Below are 19,627 nucleotides of genomic sequence, written 5' to 3' on the forward strand. Positions count from 1 at the left end.
GGCTCAACTCCCAGTGTGACGGAATCACTGCTGCCCTAAATCCGGCTCAGCCACTGGGACACTTGGGGTGGAAGGTGTGGAGCCCAGAAGTAGGTGAAACTAGAGCTGATGACATGCAGAGTTGAATTCATTCTAGTTTTTCTCCAATAATCCTCCTCCCTGCTAAGTTCTACAGGAGGCAGCAATGAGACTAAGGAGGAGGTGGAAGCTCTCAGCCAGGGCTATGTCCTGGGCTGGTTGTAAGTAAGAAAGAAGATTAGAAGACTCTGGCTCTGGGCAGAATGTGGTTGGTGGGGCAACAGCCTCTTTGCCTTAATGGACCAGGCTCGGTGGGGTCAAACTTTTCTATTTTAAAAAAGACCAGATTGGCTTCATCCAGTGGAACAGCTTTTCAATAAATGGATTAATAGCTAGAACACCATATTAGAAAGGCCTGTAGCATACTGAACAACTGCCCCATTTTAACCCGGACTTCCCGGAATTACAAAAGCCACCCTGGTTTCTGATTCCAACCCAGGATGTCCTGGGATTTCTTATGGTTCAGTGCTTTCTTTGGTTCTGCGCCTTCACTAACTGGCTGCCACTGACCACTGCCATACACACACAAGGAGGGCCACAGCAATGTACTTCTGGAAGCCGGTGCCACTTCTGGAAGTACATCACTGTGGCCCTCTGTGTGTGTGTGTGTGTGTGTGTGGTGGCAGGCAGAGGCACATGGCAGCAGCCAGCCAGCTGACAGGCATGCCCATGCATGAGTGAGCAAAGGTAAGGTGACATCAGGTGTATGTGCGGTGGAAGTGAATGTGGGTGAAAGGTGGGGGCAAGTGGGTGGTGTATCAGGCATCAGTGAGTGGGTGAGTAAGTGGTAGAATGGGGTGTATGTTTGTTTGTGTGTGTGTGTGTGTGTCCCAATTTGCCCACCTTGAAATATTGGAGGGTGTGCTGTAGAATCTGATCTGTGTTTCAAAAAAGAAGTCCCAAGGATCCTGAAACTGAAACATCAGCCTTATGTTTAAACTTCACATTAGCTGCTGCAATTTATTTTGGGGCGTGGGGGAGTACAAAGGGTGACAAAAAAGAGAAAAGAATTACAAGGCCTATATATATATATATGAAAGCTGTAAAGGGCTTGGCATAATTCAAAATGAAGTCATTGACAAAAAATGAGCTCCCGACCATGTGTAACTTGGCAAATGAACTTTCCAAAGGCATGTTTTAAAAAAGATCTTTTTCAGATCTTTGCCAGCTCCACATATGTCTTTTCAAAAAGGAGGGGTATTTGGAAACAGGGTGGTGGGGAAACTTGCTGCACATGTAGTTGGGGTGTGGGGAAAACTGATCTGAAAACTCCAGTGTGTGTTTCGGTGAAGGCGAAGTACTGTTCTGCGTTGTGCTATTTTATTTTATTTATTTTATTAGACGTATATCCCACCTTTCCTCTAAGGATCCCAAGGTGGCATACCTACTTTTCCTCCTCCCCATTTGATCCTCATAAAAGCCCTGTGCAGTCGTTTAGAGTGAATGAATGGCACCGGGTCATCCAGTGAGTGTTATGGCTGAGAAGGGATTTTGAACCCTGATCTTGATTTCAGTAAGGCTTTTAACAAAGTTCCCCATGATATTCTCATGAGGAGGCTGGTAAAATGTGAGTTGAACAAGGTAACTGTTAGGTTTAGGCTGGCCAGGCCTAAAGGAGTTGGCCAGGCCCAAAGAGTACTCATTAATGGTTATTCATCATCCTGGAAAAAAGTAACAAGTGGGGTGGTGCAGGGTTCTGTCCTGGGCCCATTGTTGTTCAACGTCTTTATAAATGATTTGGATGAAGGAATTGAGGGGATGCTCATCAAATTTGCAGGTGGGAGCAAATTTGCATAACTGGGAGCAGTAGCTAATGCCACAGAAGACAGACTCAGAATTCAAAACGACCACAACAGATTGGAGAACTGGGCACAAGCTAACAAAATAAATTTCAATAGGGACAAATGTATTCATCTCTATGTGCCACAATTTAAGAAAGCTGTTGACAAGCTGGAACGTGTGCAGAGGAGGTCAACCAAGATGATCTAGGGTCTGGAAGCTAAGCCTTATGAGGAACGCTTGAAGGAGTTGGGTATGCTTAGCCTGGAAAAGAGGAGACTGAGAGGAGATATGATAGCCATCTTCAAATATCTAAAGGGCTGTCACATGAAATAGGGAGCATGCTTGTTTACTCCTTTTCTGGAGGTTAGAAATTGAGGCTATGGCTTCAAGTTACAAGAAAGGAGATTCTGACTAAGCAGTCGAAAAAGCTTTCTGACAGTAAGAGCTGTTTGACAGTGGAACAGACTCCCCCGAGAGGTGATGGACTCTTCTTCCTTGGAGGTTTTTAAGCAGAGGCTGGATGGTCATCTGTCATGGATGCTTTAGCTGAGATTCCTGCATTGCAGGGGGTTGGACTAGATGACTCTTGGGTCCCAACTCTAAGATTGTATGATTTTATGCAATTAGTATATGCTGATTTATGCAAATCTGGAAGTAATTACTATACTTTAAGCAGAAATCAAATGCATCTTACTCTAGAATCATAGAATCATAGAGTTGGAAGAGACCACAAGGGCCATCGAGTCCAACCCCCTGCCAAGCAGGAAACACCACCAGAGCACTCCTGACATGTGGTTGTCAAGCCTCTGCTTAAAGACCTCCAAAGAAGGAGACTCCACCACACTCCTTGGCAGCAAATTCCACTGTCGAACAGCTCTTACTGTCAGGAAGTTCTTCCTAATGTTTAGGTGGAATCTTCTTTCTTGTAGTTTGGATCCATTGTTCCGTGTCTGCTTCTCTGGAGCAGCAGAAAACAACCTTTCTCCCTCCTCTATGTGACATCCTTTTATATATTTGAACATGGCTATCATATCACCCCTTAACCTCCTCTTCTCCAGGCTAAACATGCCCAGTTCCCTACTCTAGTTGGGAAGACATTAATTAGGAGGTCTGTGTGCTTCCTTGGTTTGCTAACCAGGTGCTTACTGTTGGTGGGCAGTTTCCCTGGACCATAGGAAGCTACCTTTTACTGAGTCAGATCTTTGGTCCCTCTGGCTTCAGTTAGTGTCACTGGTCATTAGTCATTGGTCCATCTAGTCAGTGCCAGTGGCTTTTCAGAGTTTCAGGCAGAATTCTCTCCTATCCCTACCTGGAGACACCAGGAATTGAACCTGGGACCTTCTGCATGCAAAGCAGATCTTCCACCACTGAGGTATGCCTTATGCGGCTCTCCCTTCTTAGGGCTGTTTATCTGCAATCCAGACTTGGACTAGACAGTCATTCAAATGGAGGATTCCTTCAAACAGGCTTCCTTCCCAAATAGAGGACCTTCCTGTGCAAATTAGGGTACATGGACACCCTAGGTGGAGTAGCTGAATTTCCATCAGGTTCTAATCTAAGGGCACGGCACTGCCTATAATGAGCTTGCAGAGGCAGAGTGAGTGAGTGAGAGTTTCCAAAGAGAAGCTGGCAGGGAGGCGGGGAAGCAGGTTTTTTTTGCTTTCCAGGGAGTCATTTTGTGTGGCCTACTTCTGAAGCTCCATTTCCATTTTTAGAACAGAGTTAATGTTCCCCCTCTTCAGTCTGATCGTTGCTGCTCATTGTGCCATGGTGACCTGCTGTTTTCAATCTATGGCCTTTGTATAAACTGGATCTACCCGAGGCCCTTTATGGACAGGCCCTGGAAAAGGGTGGAAGATAATAGCAACGGCTTTGCTGATAAGAGGCAAGCTTACCAGTGGGTAAGGGTGGGAAATGCTGTCCATGTTAGTTGACCTCCATTTCTCATTTAGCGCTCCACATTAGTTTGCACTTCTTTTTAAAGTCCTCATGAACATTCATCAGCATTTTAGTGTAATTTTTTCCTAATATGTATATTTTTGAAGGTAGTTTTTGCCTACTATACAAATTATTGCAAGATCATTTTCTCCAACATAATGCATTTATTTGCATGCTATTTCCACTAATATATGCATTTCGATGCACAGTTTACCCTTGCATAGGCAATGTTGTGTGCATCACATGACCAGGAGAAATACACTGCAAAATTTAGAGGTGTGTGAATTTTGAAGGATTGCTGTGTTTCGGATTGCATTTTGTTTTGGAAAGTGTGAATGAAGTAGGTTTGCCTTGAAATGTGAATTGAATTGAATTTCATCCCCTGCCCCTATTAATGGGTGATTTACGTTATCACTTTTCCTTATCACGCAAACAAGCGCACACATACACACACACAACCAAAACAATGGCCTCTTATCAATAACTTGAGTTGGCTGATTTGCCAAAAGCCTCTCTCCAACATACTAGTGTTCTTTCCTCATTTTGACATATGTCAGTTTCCATGCTGTTGATGAGTTGTCTTTCGATGCATCCTCATTTTTTCCAGTCCTGATTGCATTTTCTAGTGCTTCATGATCCAATTAGTGGAGCCAATTTGACTCTCCTAAAATGAGATCTATCTGTGCCCAGCAATGCTCACAAAGTTCAGGCCAGGAGAAAGCACCCTCAGATTGAGGTGAATGAATGTTGTGCTATGTAGTGGGATTGTTCACAGGCCACATCCCTTACCACCCCTACTTCATGCCCTCCTTGAATGTTTATCCCTGATGGGAATGTGCCATTGAGCTCTGATAATACCTCTTGGTTATCAGGATGGAGAATAGAGGTGTGTGTAGAAACTAGCCTACTCTACAAAGGTGAGATTTATGTTAATTGCTCCACCCACTTTGCCTTTGGTCACACCCACAAGCTTTTGACATGTCACCCCACAAGGTTGCCCAGAAGAAATAAAGCCATTGTTCGGGGGGGGGGGAGAGATGATTTTCACCTGTGGTTTAGACAGAGTTGTCTCAAAACTGTCACCTTCTTCATTTGAAAAGGTGCTCTTCATTTCTGAGTCTATTCCAGATACCTTTAGGGCAGGGATGTCCAACCAGTAGATCGCAATCTACCAGTAGATCCCTGGCTGATCCTGATGGATCTTGGGATCCTATTTTGTACAAAAAGTTACGGGGGGAGCTTAAAAACTCTGGGCACCCACCGCACGCACACTCCTCCTCCCTCCAGTGACAATGGGTAGATCACTGCCAGTTTTTTTTAATACTGGGAATAGATAACAGTCTCTTGGGAGCTGGACATGCCTGCTTTAGGGGTATTGACAAAATTCATGCAGAGCTGCTTTCCTGTGTGAACAAACTATGTCTGCCTTCATTGTGTATGAAGCCTTCTTCCACCTTCTCTTCCCCCTGTCCCAAGGCCCCAGAAAATTACCTCAAGCCTGGGAAAGGCATTGAAGGCAGGGTTGTTATTGTTTAGTCATTTAGTCGTGTCCGACTCTTCGTGACTCCATGGACCAGAGCACGCCAGGCACTCCTGTCTTCTACTGCCTCCCGCAGTTTGGTCAGGCTCATGTTTGGCAGGGTAGGTGCTCCAAACCTTTTCCTACTGAGAATTGGGATCACAAGTGTCAATATTATGGGAAGTTCTGTGTATAATTTCTACCAATAGTTTCTACCACTCAGACTTAGGGAGTGGATAGGACAGCCACTGATTTGTGTCAGTTTCACCTGTCAATCCCAATTTCACGTTAATTTGCAGCAAAAGAAAGAAATTGAACCTGCAGTTTAAGCCTGGTGGTATGGATCAGTTCAGCTGACATCAAAATTAACAGAAATTTATTATTTATATATATATTCCAGCTATTTATATAGATATATATGGTTTCTAAGTGGTGAAGATTCTAAGTGGTATACAAAGAGATTTTTTTAAATGGAGTTGACAAATGCAATAAAACTTAAAAATTAGAAAACTTAATTAAAAGAAAAAGTCTTCATCAAGCAACTCTAACCTACAAGAGCATTCCTGAAACACAGTTACAGGAAGATTTTACAGAAGCGTTTACATATCTCAAAACCTAGCAACACAAGAAACTCACATAGAGCAGTTGCTATTTGCCTGTGATTGGCAAGGCTTTACCCACCCTGGAAGGGCTAGTATGCCTGCAAATTCCACCCACTTCTATCAAAAGGAAGGGAAAGTATAGCCATTTTTCTGATCTCAGACAGCAGTGGGATGGGGTAAAGTCCACTCTGATAAAATGAGAGTCAAATCAGGCAGCCTATGGAGCACTTTGGAAATTGTTGGACAGTTTTCTGAAGCTTCAAGTTCAGGGTGAACCAAAATTTATAGCCTGTGCCTATCCCTACTACATAGTAGAACTGGAGGGATGATGGACTGCGCTTTGGGTCTTTGCTAACAAGCTTGACGCCAACCCGTCTTAGCCAAAAACACCAAGCAGTGAAACCTTTCACAGCTGAAGCCCATCCACTGTAGCCATGAATCTATTGACTGCTGTGGGTTATGTCAGATAAACTTTGGATACTTTTTATAAACACAGTTGCTTTGAGTCAGATGTTTGAATAAGTAGCACCAAGGAGTGCATTATGTAATGGTTATATTTAGCTGGCCAGATTTACGGAAAAGCCTTGCCTAAATAAAAGGATCTCCACGCTCCTCATAACTCACTCCTGGAAATGAAACAATCAATTTTGCTCTGTCTGAATAAGCAACTGGCATTCATAATTCAGAATTAGTCATTCTGTGTTCATGTCTCGGTATTTAATCTCCTGTAACTCCTGTTAATTGCATATCATTAGCGCCAAATCATTGAGACATCCCTGATAGACATATCCCATTAACAAGAGATTGCAGATGTGCTGAGGTCTGCTTTCCTCCTGTTTGACATATTCTAGCCATGCAAGCAAGAAAGAAAACATAAATAAGCCTCCAACTTCTACTAGTAAGATGGCATGACTTCCTCTCCCTTTTGAACAGTCACTTAGCATTCCATAGCCACTGAGAATACTCTGAACTTATTGAGATTTGGGGATGCTCCCCCATGTAGAGTCACACTCCATTTTGGGGGGTATTTATCCAAACCTTGGCATTCCCCAAGTTTCCTCTTTCTTCCACCTTTTGCATTTTGGCTGTGTTCAGAGAACTGAGATTACAATTTGGTTCCCCATCGCTAATATATACTATCACCCTTCAGAAGTTTATAGACTCCAACTCCCATCATCCTTCGCCACTGGCCTTGCTGACTGGGGTTGATGAGAGATGGAGTCCAACATTTAGAAAGCCATAGGTTCCCCCATCCCTGGTATATATGAATGAAATATTACTACATACCCCTCTAAACACCCAACTGATCACAGCATTCTGCAGGATAGGGTGTTTTCCACAGACCATCTTATCAGGAGGTCCATTTCTCACAATATTGAAACCAGGACTTTAGTGTGGAAACACCTAACCTTTAAAATTCCCTTCTCTTTTGTCCTTTGTGCACCTTCTAAAGATGGCCTTCTTTCAAGAAGCCTTCTAATTTATTTTCTATTTTACTTACTACGTTTATATACCACCTTTTCCTCCAAAGAGCTCAAGATGGTGTACATGGTTCTCTGCTCTTGTTCTATCCACAGAACAACACTGTGAGGTGGGTTAGGCTGAGGGACAAGGGACTGGACAAGTCACCAAGTGAGCTTCATAAATGAGTGGGGATTTCATGGGACATTATTGGAGTCAGGCCAGCAATTCATGCTTTGCCAGATGAGCCCGTGAAGGGGCTGAAGCTCACAGAGCTTTCCTGTAAAATTTGCTAGAGAGAACTCTCTGAGATCACTTCCTTTGTCTGCCTTGGTAGGAAGCTGTAACACTACATAGTTCCTTCCTGCCTGGGTAGCCTCCTCTTTCTTCATCATGCTTCCAAGTTGACCACATATGCATGTCTGAGCTTTGCAGCTCAGAAACTATTTTTGTATTCTTGTAACTTAGATAGTAGTTATAAACCTGCCTTTATTTTGCTTCTGTAAACTGATGCTTCAATACCTAGATTATGTAAGTAAATACTACTTTTATTTCTTCACAAAACAATGTTTGTGTGATTGTTCTTGTTTGAGAGGGGTGGGGAAGGAGAGGTAATACCAGGAAAATCCAGCCTGCCTTAAAATCATCCTGGATTGTTGTTCCTAGAATGTCAAATCAAACTTGTCTTAGTTTCCAAATTTAAGCTACAAAGGATGATACTCTGAAGATCTTACTAACGTGAGCAAGGAATAAATAATAAGTAAACAATATATCCTCTCTTAGTGTCTAAACCCATTCCTACATATTTAAATCTTGGTCTCTCAGGTCCTAATCTGACACTCTAATCATTACACCACACTGGTTCTAAATGGTTATATTTTATCCCAGTTGTTGTATGTGCTGTGTGTGAATGTTTCTATTTGCAATTGTTTCAAAGGTTTATATATAAGTAGCCATTTTACATATGTCTTTGTTATGTTGTATATCATTTTGGGATGGCTCAGGGGAAGCAATTAATAAATGAAATGAAATAATTATATATTAAGATCAACAACAGTAAGCCATGCCTGTTTCTTGAGAGTGTCTAGAATTCGCCCTTAGAGAGATTGGGTTTCTCTTATTTTACCATTGCAAATCAAGTTCCTTTGCATTTGTTTAGCCAGAGAGAAAGGGAATCATCTTTCCCCTTGGTGATGCCTTCATGCTGTGAGTTCCTTTTGAAATTCTATCCATGCCTGCCCATCATTACATCTGCTATAAACAAAGGGATCCATTTACACCATTTACAGCCATCCCCAAACAACACTGGCAAAAGTTCCTGTCACACACAGCTTTTTTCTCTTTTGCGATGGAAGAGTCACAGGCCAATTCAAGTATGTATGTATGTATGTATGTATGTATGTATGTACAAAATAAAATAAATAAAATAAAATAAAATAAAATAAAAATGTATAGCAGAAATATAGGAAGCTGTCTTATGTTCAGGTCATTAGACCACCTAACTCAATATTGTCCACACTGACTGGCAGTGGCTTTCTAGGATTTCATTGTTGTTGTTTAGTCATGTCCGACTCTTCATGACCCCATGGACCAGAGCACGCCAGGCACTCCTGTCTTCCACTGCCTGCCACAGTTTGGTCAAACTCATGCTGGTAGCTTCGAGAACACTGTCCAACCATCTCATCCTCTGTCGTCCCCTTCTCCTTGTGCCCTCCATCTTTCCGAACATCAGGGTCTTTTCCAGGGAGTCTTCTCTTCTCATGAGTTGGCCAAAGTATTGGAGCCTCAGCTTCAGGATCTGTCCTTCCAGTGAGCACTCAGGGCTGATTTCCTTCAGGATGGATCGGTTTGATCTTCTTGCAGCCCATGGGACTCTCAAGAGTCTCCTCCAGCACCATAATTCAAAAGCATACATTCTTTGGCGATCAGCCTTCTTTATGGTCCAGCTCTCACTTCCATACATCGCTACTGGGAAAACCATAGCTTTAACTATGTTAAACTATAGTGATCCATGAAGGGGAGGATTTCATTAGGGGATCCTATTCCCAGCCCTACCTGGAGATGCCATGTGACCTTCTGAATGCAGCACAGGTGCTCTGCCACTGAGCTATTGCCCTTCCCCTCATAGATAAATTTGTCGGGTAATGACTGAGCACCTTTGTCTATAACAATGCAAAAGCAGGAAGAGAGGTTACTGTTGGCATGCCTTCAGCCACTGTTTCTTCCCAGTTAGGAACATCAGAAGAGCTCTGTTGAGTCAGGTCACAGTCCCACCTTTTATTATTAGAAGATAGGGCTTTTTGACTATTTACTTATGACTGATATTCTCTTCTAGTTTGCTATTGTTAATCTTTGTGTTTTATTTGCTTGAATGTGTGGTATGGATGTTCTGTTGTGTGAGTCATTCTAAGACCTTTTAAAAAGAAAAAAGAAAAAAGAAGCAGCAATGAATGAATTAAATGACAACAACCGCGATGATGAGTGGAACATCCTAGGAACATCAGAAAAGCCCTGCTGAATCAGATCAAACACCCATCCAGCTCCACATTGTGTTCTCACAATGGCCAACCAGATGCTTCTCAGAAGCCCACAAAGAGGACAGGAGTTCAACAGCACCTGGGTATGGCGTATACTTGAGTATACAGGGTATACTTGAGTATGAAAGTTCACATTCCAGATTCCTGTCATTGTGAAGTGGATGTGAATATATATTCTTGATGCTTGTCCCAAATACCCACTGCTGCTGATAATCTCTGCCTTCAAAGAATAGCTCCCATCAGCCACAGCCAACATCATCAATGATCTGGGGAGATTGAAGTTGAATTCCAACAATATCCAGAGAGATAAATGTTCCCCATCTCTGCAATAAAGTAAAATAACATGGGGAAATCCTATTTTTATTTTTATTTTCCACTTTCTCCATACAGTTGAACCATCGAAGGCAGAGAGTCTTTTACCCATTAAGAAAGAGCAGCAATGGCAATGACATATCAAAAGTCTTCTCACTCCTGCTGCGTCAAAAGCTGCAGTCCTCTCAATCTGCCTCCTCTCTCTTTTTTCTTTTTCTTTTAAAAACCCCAAACCCTTTCAAGACACACTGGTTCCCCCCCACCAAGTGCGAAAAGATGGCCTGTGGCCCAGAGTCTTTTGGCAGCAACTGGATCTACTAGCAGATTTTCCTTAAGCAAGGCAAGCCATTTCAAGCTGTTCCCCATGAAAGCCTCCTCTGACTGCCACTGTTCATTTTTGTTAATCTGCCCTAATGAGGTCCCTTGCATCTCATTGGAGCATGCACAAGTGAGTTGACCTCACTGGTTCCTCCAAGTTCCCACACCAAAGCACTTGGCAGCTTTAAATATATAAGCAGAGAGAAATTGACCTGAGTTAGAGAAGGCTGCCGAACAAGAACATTGGCACTTCTGTGGCAGCTTTTTCAAACCTGATGCCCTCCAGATGTTCAGAACTCCAATTCCAACTGGCCCTAATCTGTATGGTCAATAATAATGGGAGTTGTAGTTCAAAACATCTGGAGGGCAACAGCTTAGGGAAGGCTGTTCTATGGCCTCTGGTTATTGGGGATTTTCAGGGTCTGCAGAACTTGGAACTTGAACACCACAAAACTAACCAAACTATTACAGATTATATCCAAACTCTGGTAACCTTATGATTTAGCTGAAGGCTTCAGGTTGAGGTCTCAAGCCACAGAACCACCTTCAGGCAGAAAAGGGAATAGGTAAAAGGTAAAGGACCCCTGGACGGTTAAGTCCAGTCAAAGACAACTATGGGGTGCAGTGCTCATCTTGCTTCAGGCCAAGGAAGCCAGCTTTTGTCCATGGACAGATATCAATGACCTGCCTTGGTATAAATGAGTTTTCTATTTTCTACATCAGTGAATATAGAAACCTGCGGCTCTCCCAGTGTTGTTGAACTCCATTAGCCCCAGATAGCATGGCCAATGGTCAGGGATGATGGGAGCTGTAGTCCAATGGCATTTGGAAGACCTCCAGTTCCCCACCCCTGTTCCATGTGATTTAATACTATGGGGAGTATATGAAAAGTTTTACCCATGCACAGTGCATTCTATTTCATTAACAATTGTGGCTATATTTGGCTGTGTATTGTGTTGGATTTTTTTTGGGCAGGGGGAGTCTCAACAAGTAGTTCATTTAACAGCTCATCTCAACATCCCTGACAATTGTTTGTACTGGCTGGGGTGAAAGGGAGTTGTAGTCCAGGGCCACAGGTTCCTCATCCTTGTTTTAAGCTACATGGTGGCTATTGCTGCATCTTTTGACAGCTAATTCCATGAGTTACAATCTTGGTGGAACAAGGGAATTCTGTGGACATAGTGCATCTTGATTTCAGTAATGCTATGGACACCACCCCCATGATATTCTTGTAAGGAAGCTACTAAAATGTGGGTTCCACAAGGTAACTGCATTTGACCAAACCTGATAATACCCAGAGTCTTCTAGATTATCTATCCCATGCATCTAGATTCTTTTAGAGTATTTCATAAGAAGGCCTAATAATAATAATAATAATAATAATAATAATAATAATAAAATAATCTTCTGACCAATGGAGGCTGATCCTCATTAGAACTGGTGGTGCAGAAGGCTGGGATCCCAACAGCAGGTGCCACCAGAGTCAATGACAGGCACAACCAGAGCCAAAGATATAGGTAGAGCGAACTAATTGTTTTCTTGTTCACCTTCTTCTCTCAGTTGGGTTCTACAAAAAGGGAGGAGGAAGCTGACAGGCAGGGCCACTCCCTGCAATGGTTGGAAGTAGAAAGGCAAGGAGGTCTGGGATGTGCTGAGGACAGGCTGAGGTTGGTAGGGCAATGCCCCACTAGCCCCAATAAATCAGTCTCCACTGCTTATGGTTTTCCTGCATGATGCACACATACATTGATGCTAACAGCATCCTGGCAGAAAAGTACTCCTGTTGAGATATGACAGGCATACACTATCCATACTTTACAGAAACAACTAAAGGCATTTTTGTTTTGACAAGCTTTTCCAGCTGGATGAAAAGGTATCTGCCTTGGGTGTTCATTTTGTTGTTTTCTGTAGGTGCTTAGAAATACTTTTAGTTGTTTTATGGTATATCTGTAAATTGCCTAGAGAAATGTAAAAAAGGGAGAGCAATGCACAGCCTCCCCACCAATGCAATGGGCCCCCAAATTCCCCCAAACCTAGGCTGGGCTGACCCAGGGAACATCCAACCTGGATCTGGACCCAAATCAACTCAGTGGTAGGAATGGTTTTAAAATCCTAATTATGGCTGTGAGGGGCAAAGGAAGGAGGTGCTGTGTGTCCATCCCCTCCTCTTGACCACCTTGCAGAACAGGAGGGTCCATCCTGCTGGGTGATGTTTCACTAGAACATTCCCTGAAATGATCATGTTGGCGTATCACACACCTGCAGCCTGCTGGTTTGAATCACCTTAGGGTTCAATCCTGCTCAGTATTAATGTGCTCTTTTGTGTATCATCTGGGAAAAGATGCATAGATAAATAGCCAAATCTTCTTCCTACCTGATGCTTCATACCCTAACAGCCCTGGCCACTTTGGAATCCTTGACCCTGGGCAGTCTAGAACTTGCTCGCCTCAGCCAAAGCCTGGATCTCCCTCCATTGGCCCTGTTTTGTTCAGGATGTGGACTTTGACTGAAACCAGTGCACAGGCCTAAAATTAACAACAACAACATTCTGTCTTCCTGCCTGATGGAGCTAGAGGTATCATGAGCCCACCTCCTTGGTTTAACATCTCTCTAAGCATACTTAAGTAATTATGGGCACACAGTGGCCTCTCTCTTGCCTCTCTTGTTTCAACAGAATTAATCTGCTGTGCCCCAGGGGCTCTATGTTTTATTATGAAAAGGTAAACTGAGATACCAAGAAGTAATTGGCAGAAGCCAGTGCCTTAGGATTTCCCGATTTTCACTGGAGAAATGTTGGAGGGTATGGAATTGTCTGACCCCCGAGCCATCTGAAGACAACCCTGTCTAGGGAATATATTTTTTAAAATGTTTCTTGTTTTATTATGTTTTTATATGTGTTGGAAGCTGTCCAGAGTGCCTAGGGCAATGCAGTAAGATGTGTCGGGTATGAATAGGAAAATTATCAATATGGAATGGGATGTCCCTCGTTTCATTGGAGAAATGTTGGAGGGCATACAAGGGGGGCAAGCAATAACAAAGCCATCCAACTTAACAGTGCAAAGTGTGGGAAGGTTCAAGCTACCCTCATCTTCAGGAATACAATTATGGATCTGAGAAGTTGTTTTGCTGCTTCCAATGAATGGTATTTATTCTTTACTGCATTTGAGGTTTCAATATTATGTACTGGATTTCTATTTCTTTTTTTATTTATTTGAGTGTTTGTTTGAACTGAATAGTGTGGTAGAATAACAACAAGAGCAACAACAATAGATGCAAAAATGGGTGTGGCAACAGATGTAACTCTTACCTTCTGTACAGTTGGCTACATCCCAACCGTGCCAAATATACACACAAACATAATCCAGTCAAGCAAGAGGCATTGTAATAGTCCATGGACTCATTCCAGCCAAGCAAAAGCACTCAAGGGAGGACATGGAAAAGGACTGGTGATGGGCATGGCCTAGGGAGAGTGGGTGTAGCTCAGGGAGAGTCCAAAGTGCCAGGTAGAGAGACCTTAAAGGCTGCATTTAGCCCCCAGACCTAAGGTTCCCCACCTCAGGCTAATATTTCACGAGCCACACAAAGGCCTCATCCAGATGATGAGGACCTTCCCCACCAATCAAGGAAGCTCAGAAGGACACATTTTCTTCTAGATCAAGCCAAGGGGTGTTCACCCATCTGTATTACATATCACTTTCTAGATTTGGTTCAAGGTGCTGGTGTTGACTCCACAACAACTTAAATGGTTTGGGCTCAGCATATCCTAGAGTCTGCATCTGCCACTCTGTTTCACCACAGTTTTGAAGGTCTTATTCAGTTGCAAACTGATCGCTTCTGAACTCACTGCTGACCTCTTCCTGGAGGTCAACCACCCTGTCATGATATTGGTTTCACAGAGAAGTAACTTGCTCCATGTAACTTTAACTGTTGCAGGACCATTGATAGGAGGGAGAGCTGATCGGCACAATCACATCGAAACGAGCTTTTCTCATTGTTCCTTTCTATTGTGAACATAAAGGAGATTTGAAGCCATAAGAGAATTCCCAAGGAACTGAACCTCAACATGGGCCTCCATGTTTGGGTACTGGCCTTGGTGACCATCGCTTTATTCCATCAACATGTTCATGGTGGACTCATCAAAAGAATTATTCGGCAGAAGAGGGAGGCTGGACTCAATGTCACATTGCCGGAGGACAACCAGCCTGTGGTCTTTAACCATGTCTACAATATTAAAGTCCCCGCAGGCAACCTCTGCTCTGTGGACTTGGACTCAGCAAGTGGCGACTCAGAACTCAAGACTCAGACTGAGCAGGACAAGCAATACCAGGAGCATACATTGAATGAGGAGAACCAGATTGTCTTCACACACAGGATAAACATCCCACGGCGGGCTTGTGGCTGTGCAGCAGCCCCTGATATCAAGGATCTCCTAAGTAGGTTGGAGGAACTGGAGGGACTGGTGTCCTCTCTGCGAGACCAGTGCACCAGTGGATCCGGGTGCTGCCCCAGTGGACAACCAGCAATAGGTATGGCAAAGCAGATGCTCCAACTACTGAGCTGTGGCCCTTCAACAATGTAATGACTGGGGTGCTGAGTTAGGTACAAAGGAAGCTGCCTTATGCTGAGTCAGACCACTGGTCCATCTAGTCGAGCATTGTCTACACTGACTGGCAACAGCTCTCCAAAGTTTCAGGCAGGGAGCACTTCCTGTCCTACCAGGAGATGCTGGCAATAATAATAATAATAATAATTTATTTTTTATACCCCACCCATCTGGCTGGTTTTTGCCAGCCACTCTGGGTGGCTCCCAACAGAATTAAAAGCACAATAAAACATCAGACATTAAAAACTTCCTGAACAGGGCTGCCTTCAGATGTCTTCTAAAAGCCAGATAGTTGTTTATTTGCTTGACATCTGATGGGAGGGCATTCCACAGCGTGCCACCACTGAGAAGGCCCACTGCCTGGCTCCCTGTAACCTCACTTCTTGCAGTGAGGGAACCATCAGAAGACCCTTGGAGGACGACCTCAGTGTCTGGGCTGAACAATGGGGGTGGAGATGCTTCTTCAGGTATACTGGGCCGAGGCCATTTAGGGCTTTCAAGGTCAGCACCAACACTTTGAATTGTGTTCAGAAGCATACTGGGAGCCAATGTAGGTCTTTCAGGACTGGTGTTATATGGTCTAAACTACCACTCCCAGTAACCAGACCAGCTGCCGAATTCTGGAGCAGATGGTCCAGTGCATGCAGAGCAGATGTTCTACCACCAAGCCATAACAACAGGTGTTATTGTTGTGGGATTCAGAAATGCTGCACAATAAACTGCAGATTCCTCAGATGTCTGCTGTCCTAAAAGGCTTTCAATCTATTAGGTGGACCAAAATAAATAAATCAGGAAAGGAAGTTGTAGTCGAGAAAGGCCCATGATGGATAACAGGTACAGGGTGCAATTGTTTTATTTGTTCATTCTCTTTAATAATGTATACCTCACATTCCCAAATATTTCTTCAAAGAGCCTACTTACACATTCAGAACACAAAATGCATAGAACATTCAACATTTAAAGGGGAATCAATATTAAATCCTATTAGCAGTCACAAAATAAACCCCAGTGTGGCTGGTACTTTTCCCTGTTTTAAGTGGTGAGTGTGTTGTGAATAGACGGTGGGTAGCTAGGGATTCTATCTCACTTTTGTGCAATAAGTTGCATTCCGGCCATGCAAAAGTGAGAGGTCTGTACACACACATCACAATTCTCCATCCAGCATCCAGGCAAGCAAGAAGCATTATCAAAGAAGCATTCCAGCCACCCAAATGTACTCAGGCTGGATGCAGCCTGTGGGAGGCTCTATGGTCTGGAGAGAGTCCTTTCGAGGGCCAAAAAAAGAGGCATGGAGGGTTGTGTATGGCTCTGGAGCCTGAGTCTCCTACCCCTGGGTAGGTGGATAGACTATATGCAAGGAGGTAGTGCATCACAGTTAGGAAGCAATTGGGATTGGCTGTAGGTACCCTACTAGAGGACGGGCCTTAGCAGGAGCATGGTAATACAGGCCCCTGTTGTCAGCCCTGGAAAATCATTCCCCATGCACAGTTCATCCAGTGAAGGCCACACAAAAGCAATCCTGAAATCACACATACATTTGCAGTTACTGAGATTCCTCCCCACCATGTTTTATCAGTGCAGGTTTATGAATCAAGAATGCCAAGGAAGGCAGAAAAGTCAGTGAACCAACTTCTCATTATCATTAATTGCTTAATGCCAAGATAAGAATGTAAGTGGGTTACAAAAACAGCTACACAAATATAAAAACATCCATAATGAAAAGGCACATTGTATTGTATCAAATGTAAATTCTATGTTAAAGGCATTTAGTGGCATACGTGTTCTGTTTGTGAATGCACAAGAAAATGCATAAGCAGGTTTGTGGTAACTTTGCTGCACAACATATTTGGCACTCTGTCCTGCAATGAATTTCAGCTTGCCCACGGCTAACACTCAGACGTCCACTAGCCCAAGAGACTTTTGCTTCAGCAGACAGAGAACACTGAACATAGCTCAGAGAAGACTCACTGAAATGAATTGTCATGACTAATTTCAATGAGTCTGTTCCAGATATAATTTAGTTGGAGAATAAAACATTAAAACAACATAAACTTGCATCACCAAAACATGTAACAAAACAATCCCATTTAAGCAGTTAAAACAGGAGCCTCAAGTCAAGAGAAAAAGGGAATGCCTATGTAAGTATTGTCAGAAGCTGAAAGGATGCCAGTACAGGTGATTGGTTGGTTTTTCCCCAAGTTTGATTTTTTTTGAAAATTTCTGACTTAAACCAGGACTTGGAAAGAGTAGCAGTGTGCCTCTGAATACCAGTTCTTGGGAATCACAAGTTGGGGAATGGGCTGTTGTGCTCAGGTCCTGCTAGTGGGATTCCCATAAGCATCCAGGCAACCACTGTGATAACAGGATGCTGGACTAGATGGGCCATTGGCCTGATCCGTCAGGGCTCTTCTCATGTGTTTATGTTAACGGAGGGAAACTTCTAATCCATAATGTTTTCTGGTGCTTCTTTGTTAGCCATTGCTGTATTTTTTTATGATGGCCTGCTTCCTTGTTTCACTGGCACAGGTCACATTGATGCTACTCCCTACTGCAGTGGACGGGGAAACTACAGTAATGATGTCTGTGGCTGCATCTGTGAACCTGGTTGGAAGGGCCCCAACTGCTCTGAACCAGAATGCCCCCAGAATTGCAACAACAGAGGGCAATGTGTCAATGGCAAGTGCATTTGTGATGAAGGCTTCACAGGGGAGGACTGTGGGCAACTGACATGTCCTGGGGACTGCAATGACCAAGGCAAATGTGTTGATGGCAAGTGTGTGTGTTTTGATGGCTACGCCGGGGAGGACTGTAGCCAGGAAGTTTGCTTGGTGCCATGCAGTGAGAATGGGAAATGCGTCAATGGGCAGTGCATCTGTACAGAAGGCTTCAGTGGGACAGACTGCAGCCAATCCCTGTGCCTCAATAACTGCAATAACCGTGGGCGCTGTGTGGAGGAGGAGTGTGAGTGTGACGAAGGTTACACTGGAGAAGATTGCAGTGAGCTTATTTGCCCCAACGACTGCTACGACCGTGGCCGTTGCGTTAATGGGACCTGCTATTGCGATGCTGGGTTCACTGGAGAAGATTGTGGGGAAATGACTTGTCCCAGCAACTGCCATGGGAATGGTCGTTGTGACAAGGGTTCGTGTGTATGCTATGAAGGGTTCATGGGGGATGACTGCGCTGACCGGAGGTGCCCCAAAGACTGCAACAAACGCGGCCGTTGCATTAATGGACAATGTGTGTGCCATGCGGGTTTCCTGGGCCTTGACTGTGGAGAAGTGAGATGCCCCAGTGACTGCAACAATCACGGTCGCTGTGTGAATGGCCAGTGCGTGTGCAATGAAATGTACATGGGAGATGACTGCAGTGAACTGCGGTGCCCCAATGACTGCAACAACCGTGGCCGATGCATCAAGGGGCAGTGTGAGTGTGATGAGAGGTTTATGGGGGATGACTGCGGAGACTTGAAATGCCCTAATGACTGCCACAACCATGGAAGGTGTATCAATGGGCAGTGCGTGTGCAATGAGGGCTTTGTGGGTGAGGACTGTGGGCAGCTGCAGTGCCCCAATGACTGCAACGACCGGGGACGCTGTGTCAATGGCAAGTGTGTGTGTGATGACGCCTTCACTGGGGTGGACTGCAGTGAACTGCGGTGCCCAAAAGACTGCAACAGGCATGGTCGCTGCATCAATGGCCAGTGTGTGTGTGATGAGGGCTACACAGGGGAGGATTGTGCTGAAAGGACCTGCCCCAATGACTGCAACAACCGTGGGCGCTGCATCAATGGTGTGTGTGTTTGCAATGAAGGCTTTGTTGGGGATGACTGCCGAGAACTGGCCTGTGTGAACAACTGCAGTGGCCGAGGCCGTTGCATGAACGGGCAGTGTGTTTGTGAAGAGGGCTTCACCGGGGTAGACTGCAGCCAACTGCAGTGCCCCAAAGACTGCAACAATCAAGGGCGCTGCATCAACGGAGTGTGCATATGCGACGAGGGATACCAGGGACAAGATTGCAGCGAGCAGTCCTGCCCCAACAACTGCAATGATCTTGGTCGCTGTGTCAACGGACAGTGTGTCTGTGAAGAAGGTTATGTAGGCGATGACTGTTCTGATGGTAAGTACCACCCAAACAGTTATCATTATGTGCATGGGCTCCCAGTGGGAGGCAAGGTGGGGCAGTTGCCCACATGGATGAACCATCATTCTCAGCATTCTTTTATTTATTTGTTTTTTATTTATGAAATTTTAACAGCTTTTATGCACACATTGTACTGTATTCATCACTTCTTTTCCAAAGACTTCCTAATCCATCTCTCTGTGGCATACTATGGAAATCTTGATCTGCTGCATATCTTCATATTTTACCCATTATCATTTCAAGACTTCCTTTTTGATGTTATCTGCTACTCATATGTTAACTCCTACTTGTAGGTCAAATTGTATATTATACCCTGTAAGATAATCTCCAAAAC

General features: G+C 44.1%; 1 protein-coding gene across 6 annotated transcripts in view; it reads left to right on the forward strand.

Annotated features, from left to right (window-relative positions):
* The window catches only part of TNC (tenascin C), an 81,417-nt gene that overhangs the window by 12,492 nt on the left and 49,298 nt on the right, over positions 1 to 19,627 (forward strand). For 5 of the 6 annotated variants that reach the window (XM_081896260.1, XM_081896262.1, XM_081896263.1 and 2 more), the window contains exons 2-3: positions 14,481 to 15,073; positions 17,677 to 19,269. In XM_081896260.1, the coding sequence (XP_081752386.1) occupies positions 14,611 to 15,073; positions 17,677 to 19,269 (2,056 nt within the window). In that variant the 5' untranslated portion in view covers positions 14,481 to 14,610. The remainder of the gene's footprint in view (positions 1 to 14,480; positions 15,074 to 17,676; positions 19,270 to 19,627) is intronic. The other variant, XM_081896261.1, reaches the window with a different exon arrangement.

Source organism: Podarcis melisellensis, assembly GCF_964234715.1.
Source record: "Podarcis melisellensis genome assembly, chromosome: Z".
NCBI classification, from domain to species: Eukaryota; Metazoa; Chordata; class Lepidosauria; order Squamata; family Lacertidae; genus Podarcis; species Podarcis melisellensis.